Source organism: Oncorhynchus kisutch, linkage group LG9, assembly GCF_002021735.2.
Source record: "Oncorhynchus kisutch isolate 150728-3 linkage group LG9, Okis_V2, whole genome shotgun sequence".
Taxonomy (NCBI): Eukaryota; Metazoa; Chordata; class Actinopteri; order Salmoniformes; family Salmonidae; genus Oncorhynchus; species Oncorhynchus kisutch.
This window is the reverse complement of record NC_034182.2, coordinates 23,798,670-23,824,376: the sequence shown is the minus strand read 5'-3', so window position 1 is coordinate 23,824,376 and position 25,707 is coordinate 23,798,670. Positions and strand designations below refer to the sequence as shown.

The window sequence follows — 25,707 nt, the reverse complement described above, 5'->3', positions numbered from 1 at the left end:
ACGTTATTGTGAAGAATCGGCGATCGAGTGTGGCAAGCCCCGAGCTTCCCCATTGGTGAAAAATGCGCGTCATTCTAAAAAAACGGAAGCAGGCGCTACCATTTTGAAACACGACACTGCTTAGGTAAGTAAGATGTCTGTCCCATCTCTTTCATTTTATTTCTTTACAAACGATGGAAAATACACCAAACGACGATGCGTAGAAATATGAGGTTTTATCCGCGGAGAGCGGAAGAATCAACGAGACAAAAGAGGGAAAGCGGGTTGTCGTACCATTTAATAGATTTTCGCTCTCGCGGAATGTCCATTCCAGTGCGGAAAAATGCTCTTATTGTAACGTTTCAACTGTAAAATTGTTTTGTAATGTTTCCAATCCAACACCATTCACTCGATACAATGTGCGTATTGTTTGTGTAATTGTGTAGATTGGGTTGATGATAAATGGCATCGAAATTGTTTGATCACATTTTCGCCGCGAGGTTTGTTCAGTTTCGGTTACACCAAGCAAAACATGAAATATCCCCGTCGATTACTGGTTTTAAATAAAGCTGGTGACTCAGTCTTAACTGCGACTTTCGAAATCATGTAAACCCGCACCACATTTTTGTAAAATTTCTGTAATATCGTGATCGATCGGGAGATTCCCAATGTTTCTAGCAAAACATTTTTTATTTTCTCTTGCTGCGTCATCAGAAAAATTAAATCGTTTCCATACGCGATGATCCATCATCTGAACTTTTTAAACTAACGTTACTGTAAATATAGGTGATCTCAGCGGATAGGCTACTATGTATAACTTTAGCATTTTCAGTATTCTATACATGTTGTGCTTGGTATGTACAGAGAACAGAAACGTCACTCTGGTGGTGTCAAGTTCCTTATTTTTTTTGTTGCTCTTCGATCGCTTTAATAATGGAACACTAGTCACTTTAATGTTTATGTACTATTTTAATGTTTCAACTGTATTTTAGTCAGTGCCACTCCGACATTGCGTTTCCTAATATTTCTTAATTCCATTATTTTACTTTTAGATTTTTGTGAATTGTTAGATACTACTGCGGTGTTGGAGCTAGGAACACAAGCATTTCGCTACACCCGCCATAACATCCGCTGAATATGCGTATGTGACCAATACAATTTGATTTGATCTACAGCTAGCATAGCAACTGGCCCAGGCTAAGCTGTTGACAAACCTATAGGGTAGCTTAGTGCTTCTTGACCTGTAGGAAGTGAGGTCAACTTGTTGCTTGTGACTAGAATAGGCAACATAACCACGGTTCTATGGTGTCATCCATAGAATAACATATTATAACTCGATATGGTGTCTTCAATCTGACATTCATGCCGTTGTAGTTATTGTGCATGGTGGTCAACTGTCAAATCTCTTGACACATTTCCTTCCCCTCTTCTCCTGTGGTTTCGTTAATTTACTCATCTCTTGCTTTCTCCCTCTGAATGGTTGTAATTTGGTTTCTCCAGTGACCGCCGTGGACAAGAGCAACAAGTTGTATTCAGTATGTTCACTTGTCTGCTCTCTCCCTCCCTTGTGTGTGTGTGCCTCTGTCTGTCTGTGTGCGTCTGTCTGTCTGTATCTCGTGTGTGCGCGTGCGCCTGCATCGGTCTGTCCCCAGCGCCACAATGGACAAGAGCAACACGGTGAAGCTCTTCGTGGGCAACCTGGCTCTGGACACCACCCAGGAGGAGCTGTCGGCCATCTTTGAGTCGTATGGCCAGGTGGTCAGCTGCAGCGTTCTCCGACAGTTCGCCTTCGTACACCTACAGGTAGGTTATAGATATCCCATAGGGAGGACTGAGGCATGTCCCAATTCTCCTAAAGTGTATATTTGGTTGCACAGACTCTTCTTTGTGGCCTTAAGGTCTTAACTCCATCTAGGCAAAGTTTACACCAAACAATCCTATGTTTTTAAACCCATGATGGGGAGGGAACTCCAGAACTGTGTGTTGGTTGTTACTTTGTAGGCTACATTGAGGCCATACGGTACAACATTAATTTCCTTATTTGGTGTTTCTCACATTGTTTTCTAATGTAACATTCAAATCTAAAGATCTAAAATGATCCTATTATTTAGTTAACATTTTGAAATGCAATCTAATGTAATGTACTCCCCAGGGCGAGGGGGCTGCAGAGCGGGCCATCAGTGAGCTGAACGGCAGGGAGTTCCGTGGGAGGAACCTGGTGGTGGAGGAGTCCCGGGGCAGACCGCTTCACTCCACCAAGGTGTTTGTGGGCAACCTGTCGGGCATGTGCACCACTGAGGATCTCCAGGAGCTCTTCCAGACCTTCGGCAAAGTACTGGAGTGCGACAAGGTCAAAGGTGAGTCTCGTCCCTTCTCATGCAGGAGTACTCAGAAGGGAGATAGTGCAGTACATTTTGGTCCACAAGTGCCTGAAGTGGGCCGGATGGTGCTGTCTGGTACGAAGAACTTGCACCTCAAATGTTCTACTGCTGAAGGAAGTACCGCACTGGTCTAGCTGTGACCTGACTCAGCTTAGATGTGGGGCCAGTGGCGCAATGGTAACGTGTCTGACACGATCAGAAGATTCTAGGTTCGACTCCTGGCTGGCTCAATACTTTATTTATGAATGAAATCAAGCTGGGAATGATACTGTATACTTGCAGTGCTTCTGCTGGTTCTCACTTCAAACACATTTAGACGGATTTCATCTGACATTCCCCATCATCTCTGAGAAAAATGATGGAGCTTTGAAATCCAACAGGCTAAGGTCAACATTTAAAGATTTGTTCTGTGATGTGTATTTTAAGTATGTGTCTTCCCATATGTCTACGGTTAGAATTCCCTGGTTTTCACAGGTGGCCTGGTTTTCACTCCCGGATGGGAAAGATATCTTGTCTTAGGTACGCAGTTTGGTAACAACAATGCGGCATTTTAACTGGCAGCGTTTTTCACACACACACAATATTCCCTCAGCAACAGGAAATGTGACATGTTATGTAGATTCAATTATACAAGCTTTTTAAAACGTGAATACACTTCATTGCTGCATTTCTTTGCTCTGCAGTAAAATTCATGCGACAACCGGAAGATCAATTACGATATGCATCGTAACAGAAATCCCAGGAACCTGTCGCTGACAGACACTATGACTGTGAACTGGCCTAGGTGTGACCTGACTTCAGCTTGGCCGTGCGCCATTTTCACAATGATACGTGTCTGATAACAGTCGAAGATTGAATATTTGACTCCTGTTGTTCAAAACTAGATTTATTTGACCAAATCAAGCTGGGAAAATACTGTATACTTTTCATTGTGTCTGGCAGTTCTCGATTCAAACACATTTTAGACTGATTTTATATGGGACTTTTCCCAAACATCTCTGAAAAAAGATGGAGCTTGTAATACAACAAGCATCATTTCAATGTTATGGATTTGTCTGTGGATGTTTTTTTTAAGTAACTGTCTTCCCATATGGTCTGGCGTTTAGGATTCCTGTTTTTCGCCCGGGTTGACTCCCAGTATGGGAAAGAACTCTTGTCCATTTGTGATGCACTTGTGTAAGAACAGATACCACATTTTAAATGGCAGCAAATCACACAACACAACAATATTCCCCAAGCACAGGAATGTGACAATGGTTTTGTAGATTCTATTTACAAGACTTTTTAACATTGAAACACTTTCAAGTTGCATTTCTTGCTCTGCATAAAATTCATGGAACAACAGGAGGATCAAATTAAGATATGCATCTGAAACAGAAACCAAGAACCTTGTTGTTGACAGACGCTATGACTGTGTCACTGGTCTAGCTGTACCTGACTTCAGCTAGATTTGGGGCCAGTGGCGCATGGATAACGTGTCTGACTACGGATCAAAGATTCTAGGTTCGACCCTGGCTGGCTCAATACTTTATTTAATTGATTGAAATCAAGCTGGGATGATACTGTATACCTTTCAGTGCTTCTGGCTGTTCTCACTTCAAACACATTTTAGACGGATTTCATCTGGACATTCCCCATCATCTCTGAGAAAATGATGGAGCTTTGAAATCCAACAGGCATAATGTCAACATTTAAAGATTTGTCTGTGATGTGTATTTTAAGTATGGTCTTCCCATATGGTCTAGCGTTAGGATTCCTTGTTTTCACCCAGGTGGCCGGGTTCAACTCCCGGTATGGGAAAGAATATCTTGTCATTAGGTACGCAGTTTGTGTAACAACAGATGCTGCATTTTAACTGGCAGCAGTTTCACACAACACAACAATATTCCCTCAGCAACAGGAAATGTGACATGTTTATGTAGATTCAGATTATCAAGGCTTTTTAAAACGTTGAATACACTTCATTGCTGCATTTCTTGCTCTGCAGTAAAATTCATGCGACAACAGGAGATCAAATTACGATATGCATCTGGTAACAGAATCCCAAGGAACCTTGTCGCTGACAGACACTATGACTGTGTATACTGGCCTAGGTGTGACCTGACTTCCCTTTGCCGTGCGGCCATTTTCACAATGGATAACGTGTCTGATACAGGTCGGAAGATTGATTATTTGACTCCTGTTTGGTTCAAAACTAGATTTATTTGACCAAAATCAAGCTGGGAAAATACTGTATACTTTTCATTGTGTCTGGCAGTTCTCGATTCAACACATTTTAGACTGATTTTATATGGGACTTTTCCCAAACATCTCTGAGAAAAAGATGGAGCTTGTAATTACAACAAGCATCATTTCAATGTTATGGATTTGTCTGTGATGTTTTTTTTAAGTAACTGTCTTCCCATATGGTCTGGCGTTTAGGATTCCTGGTTTTCGCCCGGGTTGAACTCCCAGTATGGGAAAAAATCTTGTCATTGTGATGCACTTGTGTAAGAACAGATACCACATTTTAAATGGCAGCAGAAACACACAACACAACAATATTCCCCAAGCAACAGAAATGTGACATGTTTTAATTCATAATTTACAAGACTTTTTAAACATTGATACACTTCAAGTTTGCATTTCTTGCTCTGCAGTAAAATTCATGGAACAACAGGAGGATCAAATAAGATATGCATCTGAAACAGAAAACCAAGGAACCTTGTTTGACAGACGCTATGACTGTGTACACTGGTCTAGCTGTGACCTGACTTCAGCTTAGATGTGGGGCCAGTGGCGCAATGGATAACGTGTCTGACTACGGATCAGAAGATTCTAGGTTCGACTCCTGGCTGGCTCAATACTTTATTTAATTGATTGAAATCAAGCTGGAATGATACTGTATACCTTCAGTGCTTCTGGCTGTTCTCACTTCAAACACATTTTAGACGGATTTCATCTGGACATTCCCCATCATCTCTGAGAAAATGATGGAGCTTTGAAATCCAACAGGCATAATGTCAACATTAAAGATTTGTCTGTGATGTGTATTTTAAGTATGTGTCTTCCCATATGGTCTAGCGGTTAGGATTCCTGGTTTTCACCCAGGTGGCCCGGGTTCAACTCCCGGTATGGGAAAAATATCTTGTCATTAGGTACGCAGTTGTGTAACAACAGATGCTGCATTTTAACTGGCAGCAGTTTCACACACAACAATATTCCCTCAGCAACAGGAAATGTGACATGTTATGTAGATTCAGATTATACAAGGCTTTTTAAACGTTGAATACACTTCATTGCTGCATTTCTTGCTCTGCAGTAAAATTCATGCGACAACAGAAAGATCAAATTAAGATATGCATCTGTAACAGAAATCCCAAGGAACCTTGTCGCTGACAGACACTATGACTGTGTATACTGGCCTAGGTGTGACCTGACTTCAGCTTGGCCGTGCGGCCAGTTTCACAATGGATAACGTGTCTGATAACAGGTCGGAAGATTGAATATTTGACTCCTGTTTGTTCAAACTAGATTTATTTGACCAAATCAAGCTGGGAAAAATACTGTATACTTTTCATTGTGTCTGGCAGTTCTCGATTCAAACACATTTTAGACTGATTTTATATGGGACTTTTCCCAAACATCTCTGAGAAAAAAGATGGAGCTTGTAATTACAACAAGCATCATTTCAATGTTTATGGATTTGTCTGTGATGTTTTTTTTAAGTAACTGTCTTCCCATATGGTCTGGCGTTTAGGATTCCTGGTTTTCCGCCCGGGTTGAACTCCCAGTATGGAAAGAACATCTTGTCATTTGTGATGCACTTGTGTAAGAACAGATACCACATTTTAAATGGCAGCAGAAACACACAACACAACAATATTCCCCAAGCAACAGGAAATGTGACATGTTTTGTAGATTCATAATTTACAAGACTTTTTAAACATTGATACACTTCAAGTTTGCATTTCTTGCTCTGCAGTAAAATTCATGGAACAACAGAGGATCAAATTAAGATATGCATCTGAAACAGAAAACCAAGGAACCTTGTTGTTGACAGACGCTATGACTGTGTACACTGGTCTAGCTGTGACCTGACTTCAGCTTAGATGTGGGGCCAGTGGCGCAATGGATAACGTGTCTGACTACGGATCAGAAGATTCTAGGTTCGACTCCTGGCTGGCTCAATACTTTATTTAATTGATTGAAATCAAGCTGGAATGATACTGTATACTTTCAGTGCTTCTGGCTGTTCTCACTTCAACACATTTTAGACGGATTTCATCTGGACATTCCCCATCATCTCTGAGAAAAATGATGGAGCTTTGAAATCCAACAGGCATAATGTCAACATTTAAAGATTTGTCTGTGATGTGTATTTTAAGTATGTGTCTTCCCATATGGTCTAGCGGTTAGGATTCCTGGTTTTCACCCAGGTGGCCGGGGTTCAACTCCCGGTATGGGAAAGAATATCTTGTCATTAGGTACGCATTGTGTAACAACAGATGCTGCATTTTAACTGGCAGCAGTTTCACACACACAACAATATTCCCTCAGCAACAGAAATGTGACATTTTATGTTTCAGATTATACAAGGCTTTTTAAACGTTGAATACACTTCATTGCTGCATTTCTTGCTCTGCAGTAAATTCATGCGACAACAGGAAGATCAAATTAAGATATGCATCTGTAACAGAAATCCCAAGAACCTTGTCGCTGACAGACACTATGACTGTGTATACTGGCCTAGGTGTGACCTGACTTCAGCTTGGCCGTGCGGCCAGTTTCACAATGGATAACGTGTCTGATACAGGTCGGAAGATTGAATATTTGACTCCTGTTTGGTTCAAAACTAGATTTATTTGACCAAAATCAAGCTGGGAAAATACTGTATACTTTTCATTGTGTCTGCAGTTCTCGATTCAAACACATTTTAGACTGATTTTATATGGGACTTTTCCAAACATCTCTGAGAAAAAAGATGGAGCTTGTAATTACAACAACATCATTTCAATGTTTATGGATTGTCTGTGATGTTTTTTTTAAGTAACTGTCTTCCCATATGGTCTGGCGTTTAGGATTCCTGGTTTTCGCCCGGGTTGAACTCCCAGTATGGGAAAGAACATCTTGTCATTTGTGATGCACTTGTGTAAGAACAGATACCACATTTTAAATGGCAGCAGAATCACACCACCAACAATATTCCCCAAGCAACAGGAAATGTGACATGTTTTAGATTCATAATTTACAAGACTTTTTAAACATTGATACACTTCAAGTTTGCATTTCTTGCTCTGCAGTAAAATTCATGGAACAACAGGAGGATCAAATTAAGATATGCATCTGAAACAGAAACCAAGGAACCTTGTTGTGACAGACGCTATGACTGTGTACACTGGTCTAGCTGTGACCTGACTTCAGCTTAGATGTGGGGCCAGTGGCGCAATGGATACGTGTCTGACTACGGATCAGAAGATTCTAGGTTCGACTCCTGGCTGCTCAATACTTTATTTAATTGATTGAAATCAAGCTGGGAATGATACTGTATACCTTTCAGTGCTTCTGGCTGTTCTCACTTCAAACACATTTTAGACGGATTTCATCTGGACATTCCCCATCATCTCTGAGAAAAATGATGGAGCTTTGAAATCCAACAGGCATAATGTCAACATTTAAAGATTTGTCTGTGATGTGTATTTTAAGTATGTGTCTTCCCATATGGTCTAGCGGTTAGGATTCCTGGTTTCACCCAGGTGCCCGGGTTCAACTCCCGGTATGGAAAGAATCTTGTCATTAGGTACGCAGTTGTGTAACCACAGATGCTGCATTTTAACTGGCAGCAGTTTCACACAACACAACAATATTCCCTCAGCATCAGCAGAAATGTGACATGTTATGTAGATTCAGATTATACAAGTCTTTTTAAACGTTGAATACACTTCATTGCTGCATTTCTTGCTCTGCAGTAAAATTCATGCGACAACAGGAAGATCAAATTAAGATATGCATCTGTAACAGAAATCCCAAGGAACCTTGTCGCTGACAGACACTATGACTGTGTATACTGGCCTAGGTGTGACCTGACTTCAGCTTGGCCGTGCGGCCAGTTTCACAATGGATAACGTGTCTGATAACAGGTCGGAAGATTGAATATTTGACTCCTGTTTGGTTCAAAACTAGATTTATTTGACCAAATCAAGCTGGGAAAAATACTGTATACTTTTCATTGTGTCTGGCAGTTCTCGATTCAAACACATTTTAGACTGATTTTATATGGGACTTTTCCCAAACATCTCTGAGAAAAAAGATGGAGCTTGTAATTACAACACCATCATTTCAATGTTTATGGATTTGTCTGTGATGTTTTTTTTAAGTAACTGTCTTCCCATATGGTCTGGCGTTTAGGATTCCTGGTTTTCGCCCGGGTTGAACTCCCAGTATGGGAAAGAACATCTTGTCATTTGTGATGCACTTGTGTAAGAACATACCACATTTTAAATGGCAGCAGAATCACACAACACAACAATATTCCCCAAGCAACAGGAAATGTGACATGTTTTGTAGATTCATAATTTACAAGACTTTTTAACATTGATACACTTCAAGTTTGCATTTCTTGCTCTGCAGTAAAATTCATGGAACAACAGGAGGATCAAATTAAGATATGCATCTGAAACAGAAAACCAAGGAACCTTTTGTTGACAGACGCTATGACTGTGTACACTGGTCTAGCTGTGACCTGACTTCAGCTTAGATGTGGGGCCAGTGGCGCAATGGATAACGTGTCTGACTACGGATCAGAAGATTCTAGGTTCGACTCCTGGCTGGCTCAATACTTTATTTAATTGATTGAAATCAAGCTGGGAATGATACTGTATACCTTTCAGTGCTTCTGGCTGTTTCTCACTTCAAACACATTTTAGACGGATTTCATCTGGACATTCCCCATCATCTCTGAGAAAATGATGGAGCTTTGAAATCCAACAGCATAATGTCAACATTTAAAGATTGTCTGTGATGTGTATTTTAAGTATGTGTCTTCCCATATGGTCTAGCGGTTAGGATTCCTGGTTTTCACCCAGGTGGCCTGGGTTCAACTCCCGGTATGGGAAAGAATATCTTGTCATTAGGTACGCAGTTGTGTAACAACAGATGCTGCATTTTTCAGCACACACACACACAATATTCCCTCAGCAACAGAAATGTGACATGTTATGTAGATTCAGATTATACAAGGCTTTTTAAACGTTGAATACACTTCATTGCTGCATTTCTGCTCTGCAGTAAAATTCATGCGACAACAGAAGATCAAATTAAGATATGCATCTGTAACAGAAATCCCAAGGAACCTTGTCGCTGACAGACACTATGACTGTGTATACTGGCCTAGGTGTGACCTGACTTCAGCTTGGCCGTGCGGCCAGTTTCACAATGGATACGTGTCTGATAACAGGTCGGAAGATTGAATATTTGACTCCTGTTTGGTTCAAAACTAGATTTATTTGACCAAATCAAGCTGGGAAAAATACTGTATACTTTTCATTGTGTCTGGCAGTTCTCGATTCAAACACATTTTAGACTGATTTTATGGGACTTTTCCCAACATCTCTGAGAAAAAAGATGGAGCTTGTAATTACAACAAGCATCATTTCAATGTTTATGGATTTGTCTGTGTGTTTTTTTAAGTAACTGTCTTCCATATGGTCTGGCGTTTAGGATTCCTGGTTTTCGCCCGGGTTGAACTCCCAGTATGGGAAAGAACATCTTGTCATTTGTGATGCACTTGTGTAAGACAGATACCCACATTTTAAATGGCAGCAGAATCACACAACACAACAATATTCCCCAGCAACAGGAAATGTGACATGTTTTGTAGATTCATAATTTACAAGACTTTTTAAACATTGATACACTTCAAGTTTGCATTTCTTGCTCTGCAGTAAATTCATGGAACAACAGGAGGATCAAATTAAGATATGCATCTGAAACGAAAAACCAAGGAACCTTGTTGTTGACAGACGCTATGACTGTGTACACTGGTCTAGCTGTGACCTGACTTCAGCTTAGATGTGGGGCCAGTGGCGCAATGGATAACGTGTCTGACTACGGATCAGAAGATTCTAGGTTCGACTCCTGGCTGGCTCAATACTTTATTTAATTGATTGAAATCAAGCTGGAATGATACTGTATACCTTTCAGTGCTTCTGGCTGTTCTCACTTCAAACACATTTTAGACGGATTTCATCTGGACATTCCCCATCATCTCTGAGAAATGATGGAGCTTTGAATCCAACAGGCATAATGTCAACATTTAAAGATTTGTCTGTGATGTGTATTTTAAGTATGTGTCTTCCCATATGGTCTAGCGGTTAGGATTCCTGGTTTTCACCCAGGTGGCCCGGGTTCAACTCCCGGTATGGGAAAGAATATCTTGTCATTAGGTACGCAGTTGTGTAACAACAGATGCTGCATTTTAACTGGCAGCAGTTTCACACAACACAACATATTCCCTCAGCAACAGGAAATGTGACATGTTATGTAGATTCAGATTATACAAGTCTTTTTAAACGTTGAATACACTTCATTGCTGCATTTCTTGCTCTGCAGTAAAATTCATGCGACAACAGGAAGATCAAATTAAGATATGCATCTGTAACAGAAATCCCAAGAACCTTGTCGCTGACAGACACTATGACTGTGTATACTGGCCTAGGTGTGACCTGACTTCAGCTTGGCCGTGCGGCCAGTTTCACAATGGATAACGTGTCTGATAACAGGTCGGAAGATTGAATATTTGACTCCTGTTTGGTTCAAAACTAGATTTATTTGACCAAAATCAAGCTGGGAAAAATACTGTATACTTTTCATTGTGTCTGGCAGTTTCTCGATTCAAACACATTTTAGACTGATTTATATGGGACTTTTCCCAAACATCTCTGAGAAAAAAGATGGAGCTTGTAATTACAACAGCATCATTTCAATTTTTGGGATTTGTCTGTGATGTTTTTTTTAAGTAACTGTCTTCCCATATGGTCTGGCGTTTAGGATTCCTGGTTTTCGCCCGGGTTGAACTCCCAGTATGGGAAAGAACATCTTGTCATTTGTGATGCACTTGTGTAAGAACGATACCCACATTTTAAATGGCAGCAGAATCACACAACACAACAATATTCCCCAAGCAACAGAAATGTGACATGTTTTGTAGATTCATAATTTACAAGACTTTTTAAACATTGATACACTTCAAGTTTGCATTTCTTGCTCTGCAGTAAATTCATGGAACAACAGGAGATCAATTAAGATATGCATCTGAAACAGAAAACCAAGGAACCTTGTTGTTGACAGACGCTATGACTGTGTACACTGGTCTAGCTGTGACCTGACTTCAGCTTAGATGTGGGGCCAGTGGCGCAATGGATAACGTGTCTGACTACGGATCAGAAGATTCTAGGTTCGACTCCTGGCTGGCTCAATTTATTTAATTGATTGAAATCAAGCTGGGAATGATACTGTATACCTTTCAGTGCTTCTGGCTGTTCTCACTTCAAACACATTTTAGACGGATTTCATCTGGACATTCCCCATCATCTCTGAGAAAAATGATGGAGCTTTGAAATCCAACAGGCATAATGTCAACATTTAAAGATTTGTCTGTGTGTATTTTTAATATGTGTCTTCCCATATGGTCTAGCGGTTAGGATTCCTGGTTTTCACCCAGTGGCCGGTTCAACTCCCGGTATGGGAAAAATATCTTGTCATTAGGTACGCATTTGTGTAACAACAGATGCTGCATTTTAACTGGCAGCAGTTTCACACAACACAACAATATTCCCTCAGCAACAGGAAATGTGACATGTTATGTAGATTCAGATTATACAAGGCTTTTTAAAACGTTGAATACACTTCATTGCTGCATTTCTTGCTCTGCAGTAAAATTCATGCGACAACAGAGATCAATTAAGATATGCATCTGTAACAGAAATCCAAGGAACCTTGTCGCTGACAGACACTATGACTGTGTATACTGGCCTAGGTGTGACCTGACTTCAGCTTGGCCGTGCGGCCAGTTTCACATGGATAACGTGTCTGATAACAGGTCGAAGATTGAATATTTGACTCCTGTTTGGTTCAAAACTAGATTTATTTGACCAAAATCAAGCTGGAAAAATACTGTATACTTTTCATTGTGTCTGGCAGTTCTCGATTCAACCACATTTTTACTGATTTTATATGGACTTTTCCCCAACATCTCTGAGAAAAAAGATGGAGCTTGTAATTACAACAGCATCATTTCAATGTTTTTGGATTTGTCTGTGATGTTTTTTTTTTAGTAACTGTCTTCCCTATGGTCTGGCGTTTAGGATTCCTGGTTTTCGCCCGGGTTGACTCCCAGTATGGGAAAGAACATCTTGTCATTTGTGATGCACTTGTGTAAGAACAGATACCACATTTTAAATGGCAGCAGAATCACACAACACAACAATATTCCCCAAGCACAGGAAATTGACATGTTTTGTAGATTCATAATTTACAACCTTTTTAAACATTGATACACTTCAGTTTGCATTTCTTGCTCTGCAGTAAAATGCATGGAACAACAGGAGGATCAAATTAAGATATCACATCTGAACAGAAAACCAAGGAACCTGTTGTTGACAGACGCTATGACTGTGTACACTGGTCTAGCTGTGACCTGACTTCAGCTTAGATGTGGGGCCAGTGGCGCAATGGATAACGTTCTGACTACGGATCAGAAGATTCTAGTTCGACTCCTGGCTGGCTCAATACTTTATTTAATTGATTGAAATCAAGCTGGGAATGATACTGTATACCTTTCAGTGCTTCTGGCTGTTCTCACTTCAACACATTTTAGACGGATTTCATCTGGACATTCCCATCCTCTGAGAAAATGATGGAGCTTTGAAACCAACAGGCATAATGTCAACATTTAAAGATTTGTCTGTGATGTGTATTTTAAGTATGTGTCTTCCCATATGGTCTAGCGGTTAGGATCCCGGTTTTCACCCCAGGTGGCCCGGGTTTCAACTCCCGGTATGGGAAGAATATCTTGTCATTAGGTACGCAGTTGTGTAACAACAGATGCTGCATTTTTACTGGCAGCAGTTTTCACACACACAACAATATTCCCTCAAACAGGAAATGTGACATGTTATGTTAGATTCAGATTATACAAGGCTTTTTAAACGTTGAATACACTTCATTGCTGCATTTCTTGCTCTGCAGTAAAATTCATGCGACAACAGGAAGATCAAATTACATATGCATCTGTAACAGAAATCCCAAGGAACCTTGTCGCTGACAGACACTATGACTGTGTATACTGGCCTAGGTGTGACCTGACTTCAGCTTGGCCGTGCGGCCAGTTTCACAATGGATAACGTGTCTGATAACAGGTCGGAAGATTGAATATTTGACTCCTGTTTGGTTCAAAACTAGATTTTTTGACCAAATCAAGCTGGGAAAAATACTGTATACTTTTCATTGTGTCTGGCAGTTCTCGATTCAAACACATTTTAGACTGATTTTATATGGGACTTTTCCCAAACATCTCTGAGAAAAAGGGAGCTTGTAATTACAACAAGCATCATTTCAATGTTTATGGATTTGTCTGTGATGTTTTTTTTAAGTAACTGTCTTCCCATATGGTCTGGCGTTTAGGATTCCTGGTTTTTCGCCCGGGTTGAACTCCCAGTATGGGAAAAACATCTTGTCATTTGTGATGCACTTGTGTAAGAACAGATACCACATTTAAATGGCAGCAGAATCACACAACACAACATATTCCCCAAGCAACAGGAAATGTGACATGTTTTGTAGATTCATAATTTACAAGACTTTTAAACATTGATACACTTCAAGTTTGCATTTCTTGCTCTGCAGTAAAATTCATGGAACAACAGGAGGATCAAATTAAGATATGCATCTGAAACAGAAAACCAGGAACCTTGTTGTTGACAGACGCTATGACTGTGTACACTGGTCTAGCTGTGACCTGACTTCAGCTAGATGTGGGGCCAGTGGCGCAATGGATAACGTGTCTGACTACGGATCAGAAGATTCTAGTTTCGACTCCTGGCTGGCTCAATACTTTATTTAATTGATTGAAATCAAGCTGGGATGATACTGTATACCTTTCAGTGCTTCTGGCTGTTCTCACTTCAAACACATTTTAGACGGATTTCATCTGGACATTCCCATCATCTCTGAGAAAATGATGGAGCTTTGAAATCCAACAGGCATAATGTCAACATTTAAAGATTTGTCTGTGATGTGTATTTAAATTGTGTCCTTCCCATATGGTCTAGCGTTAGGATTCCTGGTTTTCACCCAGGTGGCCCGGTTCAACTCCCGGTATGGAAAGAATATCTTGTCATTAGGTACGCAGTTGTGTAACAACAGATGCTGCATTTTAACTGGCAGCAGTTTCACACAACACAACATATTCCCTCAGCAACAGGAAATGTGACATTTATGTAGATTCAGATTATACAAGTCTTTTTAAACGTTGAATACACTTCATTTGCTGCATTTCTTGCTCTGCAGTAAATTCATGCCACACAGGAAGATCAAATAGATATGCATCTGAACAGAATCCCAAGGAACCTTGTCGCTGACAGACACTATGACTGTGTATACTGGCCTAGGTGTGACCTGACTTTCAGCTTGGCCGTGCGGCCAGTTCACAATGGATAACGTGTCTGATAACAGGTCGGAGATTGATATTTGACTCCTGTTTGGTTCAACTAGATTTAATTTGACCAAAATCAAGCTGGGAAAATACTGTATACTTTTCATTGTGTCTGGCAGTTCTCGATTCAAACACATTTTAGACTGATTTTATATGGACTTTTCCCAACATCTCTGAGAAAAAAGATGGAGCTTGTAATTACAACAAGCATCATTTCAATGTTTATGGATTTGTCTGTGATGTTTTTTTTTTAGTACTGTCTTCCCATATGGTCTGGCGTTAGGATTCCTGGTTTTCGCCCGGTTGAACTCCCAGTATGGGAACCATCTGTCATTTGTGATGCACTTGTGTAGAACAGATACCACATTTTAAATGGCAGCAGAATCACACAACACAACAATATTCCCCAACCAGAAATTTGACATGTTTTGTAGATTCATAATTACCAAGACTTTTTAAACTTGGATACACTTCAAGTTTGCATTCTTGCTCTGCAGTAAAATTCATGGAACAACGGAGGATCAAATTAAGATATGCATCTGAAACAGAAAACCAAGGAACCTTGTTGTTGACAGACGCTATGACTGTGTACACTGGTCTAGCTGTGACCTGACTTCAGCTTAGATGTGGGGCCAGTGGCGCAATGGATAACGTGTCTGACTACGGATCAAAGATTCTAGGTTCGACTCCTGGCTGGCTCAATACTTTATTTTATTGATTGAAATCAAGCTGGGAATGATACTGTATACCTTTCAGTGCTTCTGGCTGTTTCTCACTTCAAACACATTTTAGACGGATTTCATCTGGACATTCCCCATCATCTCTGGAAAAATGATGAGCTTTGAAATCCAACAGGCATATGTCAACATTTAAAGATTTGTCTGTGATGTGTATTTTAAGTATGTGTCTTCCCATATGGTCAGCGGTTAGGATTCCTGTTTTTCACCCAGGTGGCCCGGGTTCACTCCCGGTATGGGAAAGAATATCTTGTCATTGGTACGCAGTTGTAACAACAATGCTGCATTTTAACTGGCAGCAGTTTCACACAACACAACAATATTCCTCAGCAACAGGAAATGTGACATGTTATGTAGATTCAGATTATACAAGGCTTTTTAAACGTTGAATACACTTCATTGCTGCATTTCTTGCTCTGCAGTAAAATTCATGCGACAACAGAAGATCAAATTAAGATATGCATCTGTAACAGAAATCCCAAGAACCTTGTCGCTGACAGACACTATGACTGTGTAACTGGGCCTAGGTGTGACCTTACTTCAGCTTGGCCGTGCGGCCAGTTTCACAATGGATACGTGTCTGATAACAGTCCGAAGATTGAATTTTGACTCCCTTTGTGGTTCAAAACTAGATTTATTTGACCAAAATCAAGCTGGGAAAAATACTGTATACTTTCATTGTGTCTGGCAGTTCTCGATTCAAACACATTTTAGACTGATTTTATATGGACTTTTCCCAAACATCTCTGAGAAAAAGATGGAGCTTGTAATTACAACAGGGCATCATTTCAATGTTTATGGATTTGTCTGTGAGGTTTTTTTTAAGTACCTGTCTTCCATATGGTCTGGCGTTTAGGATTCCTGGTTTCCGCCCCGGTTGAACTCCCAGTATGGGAAGAACATCTTGTCATTTGTGATGCACTTGTGTAACAGATCCCACATTTTAATGGCAGCAGAATCACACACACAACAAATTCCCCAAGCACAGGAAATGTGACATGTTTTGTAGATTCATAATTTACAAGACTTTTAAACATTGATACACTTCAATTTGCATTTCTTGCTCTGCAGTAAATTCAGGTAACAACAGAGGATCAAATTAAGATTGCATCTGAAACCGAAAACCAAGGAACCTTGTTGTTGACAGACGCTATGACTGTGTACACTGGTCTAGCTTGTGACCTGACTTCAGCTTAGATGGGGGCCAGTGGCGCAATGGATACGTGTCGACTACGGATCAGAAGATTCTAGGTTCGACTCCTGGCTGGCTCCAGCTTTATTTAATTTGATTGAAATCAAGCTGGGAATGATACTGTATACCTTTCAGTGCTTCTGGCTGTCTCACTTCAACACATTTTAGACGGATTTCATCTGGACATTCCCCATCATCTCTGAGAAATGATGGAGCTTTGAAATCCAACAGCATAATGTCAACATTTGAAAAGATTTGTCTGTTCCACTACATGACCCCTCCTGATGTTCAGACTTCAGGAGTGGTAGTGGACATACGCTACGTTATCCTTCATTGCCTTCAGAGGCTTGTTTTAATTTAACCAACCCCTTGCACATTCTCTGAAAGCCTGTTCCCTACTGGTACATGATCTAAAATCTGTCCCCCCTCCCTCCCTCCCTCCGTGTGTATCTTAGAGAGCAGTACCAACAGTATGCTGAGTACTACCAACAACAGCACCAACAGTACCAGCAGCTGCAGCAGTTACAGTACGCTACCTACCCTACCTACCGCCCCCCCGAAAAGACTCTGTACCCCACTTGAAACCTTGTGTGTAAAAGACTAATATACAATCCCTAGTATATAACCCAAAACCCTCGTCTGTCTGTCCCCCTCCCCCCCTCTCCTTTCCTCTTTTTCCCACTCCTAACTTCCCTCCCTCTTTACTCCTTTTTCTCCTTCCCTCTGTCTGTTCCTTTCTCCCCCTCTACCCCCCCCCCCTCCATTCCCCTTCCTCCTTTCTCTCTCCTCTCCCCCAGGTACTATGCAGAGTATTACCAGCAGTACCAACAGTACCAGCAACTCCAGCAGTACCAGCAACTCCAACAGCTCCAGTACGCCTACCCACCTCCCAACCACCACGCCATGGCCGCCATTTCGGGCCACGCCCACCACCACGGCCAGCCCGGTCACGTCACGGCGCTGGACTCCGCCCTCAGGCCAGTGGTGCCCGCCTCCGCTATGGTGGCAGTGCCCAGAGTGTATGAGTCGCCGCTGCCGCCGCCACCGAACCGCAAGGAGGCCGTCCTCCGCCGAGCCCCCGAACTCTCCCTTCACACGCCTGAGCCCCCGTTCCGATAGTCCACACCTCCCTCGCTCACACCTCCTCTGCCACCCCACCGCACACAACCCGTATACCACCCTCGTACCCTTCCTTTCTCTCAGCGGCTGTGTGTATCTGTGTGTGGAGGTATATATATATCTGTGTGTCTCTGGATGTGTATCTGTGTGAGAATTAGTGTTTTTGTGTGTGGAGTTGGTTTGGTATTAGTTTTTACTGTAGTCAATGGATAAACACCCAAGCATCTAAACCCCAACCGTGGTCCTGATACCACACACACAGTGCAGTGAAAAGGGGGAAAATTAGCTCTTACCCGCCACATACCGTTGGCTTTTTTTAGTAGGGATTTCTATTGCCTTTTAAAGTGTGAGAAATAGACTGAGACCGTCATACATTTTCATTGCCTTCAAGAGTGATGATTTACAGTGTAAAGGCCAACGTATGAGGGTTCTCGGGGATTCAGTGAGTTAGCTAATCTCTCCACTAGTTCAACAGAAATATTTCTAGCTTTGATTTTAACGATATGAATGTATTGAAACTGCACTGTGGTTTGTTGTGAAGGTCCAGGGTTGGAGGGGTCTGTGTGTCTTGCATGTGTCGGGACTGTGGTGTGAGCGAGATGTTGGCTTTCTGTTTCAATGTAATTCACACTGTCCGGGTTCCCTCACGAGTGCAACCCTGGGGGACGCGAGGGCACAGACCCACAGCCACACTATTATTTTAGAACTACATTCTACCTACCCAGCCTCATCCCTCCCCTCACCCCGCTGCAACCAGAACACTGAAAGACACTGCTACATTTCTGCCCTCTTTTACTCCCATCTATACCGTAGCCTGGTTAAACTAGATTGAATGCTGTGCTCATCACTGAAACAATGGAGGATTCCACATTGTCAGGTTTCACCAGGCTATCTATACCTACCTCTGACGATGAGATAGGATTGAGATTAGCTGGTTAGAATATGAATTGTCTGCTTTCTATCCATCCAGTATATAAATTGGTGTCAGTTGCAGGGTTGGCATCCATTCCATTTGAATTCAAATCAGTCAATTTACTTCCTGAAATGGAATGGACCCCAACCCTGGTCAGGAGTTTGGAGAATGCCACATTTTAGTGACAAAGATGATGTACTATACTAATAGTGTCTTGCTGCATCAGTATATTTTTGAGGCCTTTTGTAGTATGTTTTAGTTGTTTTTTGTTGTAAGTGGTTGTGGGGTCGACGAGTACATTCTAAACCCCTCAGATCATGTATGTATGAACTGTTTGGTGGATTTATAAGCAAGTCAACGTTTTAGACTTTTTAGCTAGAGAACCATGAGTTTCGGTGAGCTTGACGTTGTGCCTGAGCGTTGCGTGAAGTGGAGGGAATAGCTCCTGTTTATTGAAGCGCTTTTTTTCTAATGGCAGTCTTTTTTAAATGTAAATCAAAGAAAACATCTGAGGTGGAGGGTTACGATAATGTGATCATTTTTAATTTTTTTTGTGGTGCGGTGACCTTCGCACCGATGGTATGATGACAGGTGGAGCAGTATCTTTCAGTCGCCCGCCCCCGACGTGTCCGTGCACCCCCCCCCCCGTTGTAAGACGACTCACTACCCCCCGTACCCCACTGCCCTTTCGCCTTGTGGTTGTAGTGATGTAGCTTTTTATGTTGCATATTCTCTCTCCGTCTCTCATATATACCAACGCACACACACACAGTTGCATCTCCTGTGAAATATTGATGGTCACAACAACAACAACAACATTTTATTATTCTTATTGCTTGCCTTGTGTCTGACCATGTTTTTTATTTTGCCTTTTTTTTTGGTCTTTTAAAAAAAATAAACAATTAAACCGGCATGCTTTTTAATATGTACACTATACATGTCCACCATTTTTTAAATAAAGAATGTTTCTAACTAGTGGGGGGGGGGGGCGACACCTGAGCATTTCAGATGTTTTTATTTTTTTGTATTTTTCACTCCTTCCTGTTTCTCCTTGTTGTAATGACCAGACCCATGTGACTGGGGACCAGGGTGGCAGAGAAAATGAGGAGTAGCGTCAGTGTGTGCTTCCCCCCCTAGTCTGCCTCGGTGGATGGGGTAAGTCTAGTCTGGGGTCGGCCTCTCTTTCCAGCCTCACTCGAACTCTGTAGGACTACAGCACAGACAGCCTCCGGGTGTGTCCCAATAATATCCATTTTTTTTCTCAATTGTGCACTTGTTCACATCCCTTCACTAATTTGAGAGGAAAGGACTTGTATAAGAAATATGATGGAAACACCCTCTAGCCCATGCATCCACTAATCCAATGAGATTTAGATGTGTAAGAAGTAGTGAACGAGTGTACACTTCAGGAAGAAAGGGATCATTTGGATATAACCTCTCACTGGTATCCCAACAAGGCTACTGTTACCATGCGCTCATGTCTGAAAACCGTTTCCATGACCTCTGATCTTTTTTGATTGCCGCTTTGTGTCGATTTTATAACATTTTAATTGCAGATTCAATGTTGAACCGGGTAACGCACATTACTCGTTTGCAGATGATTCCTTGTTTACCAATGGCGGACACACACACACAGCATCTGAGAGCTGGAGAGAGGCACGCAGATAGAATGGCTCCATCTGTAGCATTTTGATCTGTTGGGCTTGCTCCTACCCAACCACAACACCCAACAATGTCTGTCTCCAGTGACTTCTGTTCTAGACGTGCATGTGTCACTGTGCTCTATATCCAAAGCCCTGTACATACCGACTAACTATGTCAACTGAAATAGGTCCCCGGCCGTCCAGACACAGCCAAGCGTGTGAGGTGAGAGGGGGAAGACAATAAACGTCGCGCAGGCAAATGGGAAGTGGGAACTCAAATCTACTCCACCAAGGTAATGAAACAAAGCACCGCTCCCGCCCCCCCCCCTTCTCTGACTGTGCTTTGACCAAACTCCCATCACCACCACCCCTCCGTAGCTCCCCACTCACCTGCGTTGACATTGCCAAAGCCGGGGGGCTTCTCTTGGGGAGGGGTCACTGCTCACTGCTGCTGTCTCCTACCAGACTTCCAGTGAATTGTCCCGTCTCTCGCCTTGCAGCACCTACATTTGGACTGTTCCGTCAGTCTCTCTCTGTCGTGCTGATGTGTGTGTGTTAGGGTGAGAGATTCTGTGCTTGTGCTTTACTTTTTGTGTGTGACTACTTTTTGTGTGACTACATGTTTAATAGAGTGAGCCAGTGTGTGGTGTCGTTGGTGTGTTGAGGCTTGGCACATTTGGATCTCCTGCCCCCCGCTAGTGACTCCTACACCGCCGTATTCGCCACCCCTCCTCCCAACCCATCCCTCTGTGCCTGTCCGCCGTACACAACGCTTTCCGCTTCCACCGCTGCCATCTTGGATCTAGGCTGGGTTCTGTGGCTCTAGCTGCGGATCAGCTGGCCACACCCACCCCTGGGTATGGCTGTAGCTATAGAGACTGTAGCTATAGTGAATGACAATGGACACAGTGTATGGTGGCCTAGTGGGGTCGCTTGGCTGGTAAGAGTATTACCAGCAACGGTAGAGAAAGTGAGACACTCCACTCCCCAATTTTTTTTCTTCTAATCGGGGCAGGCCCACTCTGGTCTACTGCGGGGGAGGGGGGGGGGGGGGGTTGACCCAGGCCAAGAAATCTCACTGGCTCATATTTTTTTCTGGTTGGTCGGGGCAAGTGAGAGGGGGACAATAAATAGACTAAAGCCAGTTGTTCCCTTTCTCACGTGCCAGACATTGGCCGCGTGCCTCTGCACAGGCGTTGATGATGCATACCTTATCCTACAACGCCTGGATAGGTAATGTGATTAGCTGATACTTGAATTTTGTTATAGCAATCAGTCAGTCGATGACGTGGCACGCAAACATCGGTTGATGCATGCAAGGGAATGCAACCTATATGGAGGAACTGAGCTCGTGCGGGAAAAGCATGCTCACGCGAGATGAAAAATCCCACTTACACAAACAGGAACCCTTGACCATTATTGTAAAATGGTTAGCGGCCAGAGTCAACTCTTGTTTATCCACCATCTTTGGTATTCATAAAACAGACTTTGTAGGGAGAGTTTTTGCTTTGCAAAAACTGATGATGGGTTTGCCATGATTGTATGGGGGTTAGTCACTGTTCACTACCAACAACACCCAGCTCCTTGCAGTTTAATCAATAAATTCAAGACTGTCTAATAAAGCCAATAAATTAACCTCCCTCTGAAGAATAACATTCATGTTTTTTTTTTAACACAGAGTTAAAAAATGGCCCTATCAAAAATGTCCTATAAGACAGACGAACCCAGTAAGGGTTTAACTACCTGCAGATTCACTGCAATCTCAGGACTCTTATAGGATTTCTTTGGTACGGGGACTATTTCTCTTCACTTCCAACCGGCTCTACTTGTTTGTTGTTCTGTATAAATGTGTGTATCTGTTAAGAATCTCCCTCTGTTAGGATGGCCGAACACACACACTTGTCCCCCAACGTGTTCACTGGGCAGCCGAGAGGTGCGTTGCTGGCGGGCGTGCGGAGACTTGACAGGGAGAGGGCGTGGTCTTCCTGCCTCTGTCTGCTTCACCACTGAAAAGAATGAAGGATGGATAAATGGATGGAAGGAAGCTGCGTTGGTAATGTAGGGATCTCCGGCTCTGATCCCTGCCTGTTCCCTTAAACCCATTCTGTCCTGATCTTAGAGGAGAAAAGTCATCTAGATGTTTTAAAAAAAATGGTGGCTCAAGGAAAGGAAGTGGGTGGGTTAAGAGAGGTGGGCCAGTAACCGGAAGGTCTGTGGTTCAAACCCCCCCGAGCTGACTAGGTGAAAAATCTGTCTATGCCCTTGAGCAAGGCACTTAACTCTAATTGCTCCTGTAAATCGCTCTGGATAAGATTGACTACAATGTTAAAAGGTTCACCACCAATCTCTCCTCTGAGCATTCAAACTACAGTATTGCCCAGGCACAAAATGGACTAACTCAAATAACTAATAACTAACCCCCCCCCCCCCCCCCCCCAACTAGTCTGACTCTAGTGCTTGAGCAAATGCAGTCAGCCTTGTATTTCTGAATTCCCCCTGGCCTGCTCCCTATTAGCTCACACTGACTGGTAACCAGCCTTTCACCACTGCTCCTGTCCTGCTCCACCTCGCGCTGCACAACACAGGACAGGGAAGCTAGAAATGCTGCTTTACCAATAGAATCTCAATTCCAAATTTCGCCCCTCTTTCCTGAAATGTGCGCTTGTCCACTCCCCCTCAAGGGGGGGGGGGGGGCATTGGATTGTTCTAGACAGAGTATACCGTATATCTAATACCAATCTCAATATTTTCATGGAGTGAACGAGTGCACACTTCGGGGAGAATTGGAATTGGGCCACAGTTTTGCCCCCAGGGTAGTCGCCAGTCCACTGTCTATCACACTTAACATACTGCCCAAATACTACCTAGTCACATCAAATATTATATTCTCACATGCAAGGACTTGTTCCTAAGTTGACTTAATTAAGAATCTGGGGCAAGTCAAGTGTAGTTACAGTGTAATGGTGTGCGATTTCATCTGGTTAAGGAAGATACTATTTATAGTCCTACGATATAAAGGCAACCTAATGTAAACTGTTACCTCAATTGTTATCTAATAGCTATGTTCTTATAGAGTTATTGGAGGAGACATTTTTTTTAGGGAGAAAGAGCATTTTCGTATGCCGAACTGGATTGTTAAGGTGATGTTTTTGCAAATATCAATGTTGAGTAATTTGGTACTTCAAGTGCATTTACAGGAAGAAACAAGAGCAAATAATCAGCATGTTTCAAGGAGATGAAGGGGGACATTTTAATGGTGCAAAATAGTTCAAAGATGCCAGAAAATATTGTAAAACTAATAATCCAGCAGTGTTATACATTTTTTTTCAACAATGTGCATTATAAAAGTGAATATTTAACTAGTTTAGTATGCTGAGCAATGCATGAATTGTGTCCTTTTTATAACACACAATGCTTGAGAAGTCTAATTGAATCACAATGCCAGAATGAGTTTTGGTTTTGCACGACTTTGCACCATGAAAATGTTGCCTGAAATGTATTATGACAATGAATAACCAAATTTCATATATTTATGTATACTCCTTGCATTGCTTATGTCTCGAGGCACTGTACCGTCTGCATGGTTGTACCAAATAAATGATTATTTTAAAATAAACTTTTTATTTTTCTCATTCAACATAATTAGGCTCGTTTTAAAAGTTTATAGCACAAATATGGTAATAAAGCAGTGCTATACACCTTTTAATTCTATTTTTGTGATAAAAAAAAAAAATGTAATACTGTAGGCCTAGATCACTTTGTTTGATTTTATTATCCTGTTCCGCCTACTGACATTTTTCATCGGAGCTGTCACTGGTGTATCAGCCAAATATTGCGAAGTCAACTGCCTTCAGCTGTTCTTTGATTTCTACCTCCGAGTCACAGCACTTTATATAGGCCTTGTCATGTCAATGTGCCATCTGGATATGTGACCTTCAGAGTACTACAGAGGCTAGGCCAGCCTTTTTCAAACCTCACCTCAGGGAACCCCAGAGACGTTTCATAATTTTTGTTGTAGCCCTGAACCAACACACTTGACTCAAATAGTCTAGGGCTTGATGATTAGTTGACACTTTAAATCAGTTGTGCTAGATCTGGAATAGTTCAAACACGTGGAAAAGCTAGGGCTCCAAGATGAGAGGTTTGAGAGAGGATGGAAAAAGCCTATCCCTGTGAGTTTCCAGGATTCATACTGTCTTTTTCCCGACAATTATCCTCAAATGTACTGTGTCAGTATAATTCTTAATGACACATGTATCTTAGAATAAGATATCGTTGTAAGGACATTCAAGTTATCCGAGGTCTGTATTGTTTATCATTGTAGTCAGTGTGAGGGGTATATAGACTACAGCCTGAGAATAGAGGCGCACCAGAGGCAACAGGTGCTGTTCACAAGCTGAAGTTTACAATCTCCTTCAGTAAGGGGTGTGATTGACGTCTCCATCCTCCTCTCTCAAGCCTCCCTGCCCCGGCATAGGTCAACTCTCCAACCACAACCCCACCCATCGCACCTTTTTAGGGTCAGACCGTGACACCCGCACGCCCGGGTTCTCATACTTATTGGGGTGCGGTCACGTGTTCTACTTTTGACCAGGAAAGTAGCACCGACCAAGCAGAGTTTCTGGTAGTGGGAGCTGCACCTCTGCCGCAGTCTGCCGCATCTCTTGTTTCTGCTGACCAGCACACCTGACAGACAGCGAGTCCTCAAACCCAAGGAGGGTTTCATCTGCTATCTACAAGGCTTAGAGTGCGCATAAACCTCGTTTCTTTTCTATATAATCAGAGGGGGTACTAGAAACCCTAGACGGCATTATGATGGCTGTCGAACCCCAAGCGCAATATAACACCTCGTATATGATGAGCGAGGAGCATCAGTATATGTCTCCGGAGGATGAGTGGGACAGGGACCTACTGCTGGACCCCGCCTGGGAGAAACAGCAGAGAAAGGTACGTTCGGTGCCGGACTGTGAGTAAGTCAAGTCCAAAGTGGCAGCGTGACGGTTAAATGTTGTCTAGAGCGGCTCGTTGTGCACTACGGACATTTGTGCGCCT

At 42.2% G+C, this 25,707-nt stretch overlaps 2 protein-coding genes and 11 non-coding genes across 13 annotated transcripts in view; all 13 read left to right on the top strand.

Annotated features, from left to right (window-relative positions):
- The first annotated feature begins 10 nt into the window (after window positions 1-10).
- LOC109896933 (uncharacterized RNA-binding protein C660.15) lies at window positions 11-24,271 on the top strand. The gene is made up of 6 exons (XM_031831348.1): window positions 11-124; window positions 1,632-1,782; window positions 2,132-2,477; window positions 17,393-17,507; window positions 17,778-20,167; window positions 20,844-24,271. The coding sequence occupies exons 2-5, from the start codon at window positions 1,639-1,641 to the stop codon at window positions 18,097-18,099; spliced, it is 927 nt and encodes a 308-aa protein (XP_031687208.1). The 5' UTR covers window positions 11-124; window positions 1,632-1,638; the 3' UTR covers window positions 18,100-20,167; window positions 20,844-24,271.
- trnar-acg (transfer RNA arginine (anticodon ACG)) lies at window positions 2,521-2,590 on the top strand. The gene has a single exon. It is a non-coding gene; the product is annotated as a tRNA-Arg (tRNA).
- Window positions 5,130-5,202, top strand: trnar-acg (transfer RNA arginine (anticodon ACG)). Its single transcript has one exon. It is a non-coding gene; the product is annotated as a tRNA-Arg (tRNA).
- On the top strand, window positions 5,409-5,480 carry trnae-uuc (transfer RNA glutamic acid (anticodon UUC)). Its single transcript has one exon. It is a non-coding gene; the product is annotated as a tRNA-Glu (tRNA).
- On the top strand, window positions 6,457-6,529 carry trnar-acg (transfer RNA arginine (anticodon ACG)). Its single transcript has one exon. It is a non-coding gene; the product is annotated as a tRNA-Arg (tRNA).
- Window positions 6,737-6,808, top strand: trnae-uuc (transfer RNA glutamic acid (anticodon UUC)). Its single transcript has one exon. It is a non-coding gene; the product is annotated as a tRNA-Glu (tRNA).
- Window positions 9,102-9,174, top strand: trnar-acg (transfer RNA arginine (anticodon ACG)). Its single transcript has one exon. It is a non-coding gene; the product is annotated as a tRNA-Arg (tRNA).
- On the top strand, window positions 9,383-9,454 carry trnae-uuc (transfer RNA glutamic acid (anticodon UUC)). The gene has a single exon. It is a non-coding gene; the product is annotated as a tRNA-Glu (tRNA).
- On the top strand, window positions 10,415-10,487 carry trnar-acg (transfer RNA arginine (anticodon ACG)). Its single transcript has one exon. It is a non-coding gene; the product is annotated as a tRNA-Arg (tRNA).
- Window positions 10,694-10,765, top strand: trnae-uuc (transfer RNA glutamic acid (anticodon UUC)). Its single transcript has one exon. It is a non-coding gene; the product is annotated as a tRNA-Glu (tRNA).
- trnar-acg (transfer RNA arginine (anticodon ACG)) lies at window positions 11,742-11,814 on the top strand. Its single transcript has one exon. It is a non-coding gene; the product is annotated as a tRNA-Arg (tRNA).
- On the top strand, window positions 14,375-14,447 carry trnar-acg (transfer RNA arginine (anticodon ACG)). The gene has a single exon. It is a non-coding gene; the product is annotated as a tRNA-Arg (tRNA).
- Window positions 24,272-25,242: 971 nt separating the features above from the next.
- The window catches only part of LOC109896930 (alpha-actinin-3-like), a 33,905-nt gene continuing 33,440 nt past the window's right edge, over window positions 25,243-25,707 (top strand). The window contains exon 1 of the mRNA XM_031832196.1: window positions 25,243-25,602. Within this exon, the coding sequence (XP_031688056.1) occupies window positions 25,468-25,602 (135 nt within the window). The 5' untranslated portion in view covers window positions 25,243-25,467. The remainder of the gene's footprint in view (window positions 25,603-25,707) is intronic.

What these genes read in the sequence shown, in the direction of transcription:
- LOC109896933 (XM_031831348.1), top strand. Translation starts at nt 1,639, where the DNA reads ATGGACAAGAGCAACACGGTGAAGCTCTTCGTGGGCAACCTGGCTCTG. An exon ending in TCGCCTTCGTACACCTACAG is followed by an intron (nt 1,783 to 2,131) that starts GTAGGTTATAGA and finishes TGTACTCCCCAG; the next exon opens with GGCGAGGGGGCTGCAGAGCG. An exon ending in ATGTTCTACTGCTGAAGGAA is followed by an intron (nt 2,478 to 17,392) that starts GTACCGCACTGG and finishes GGTACATGATCT; the next exon opens with AAAATCTGTCCCCCCTCCCT.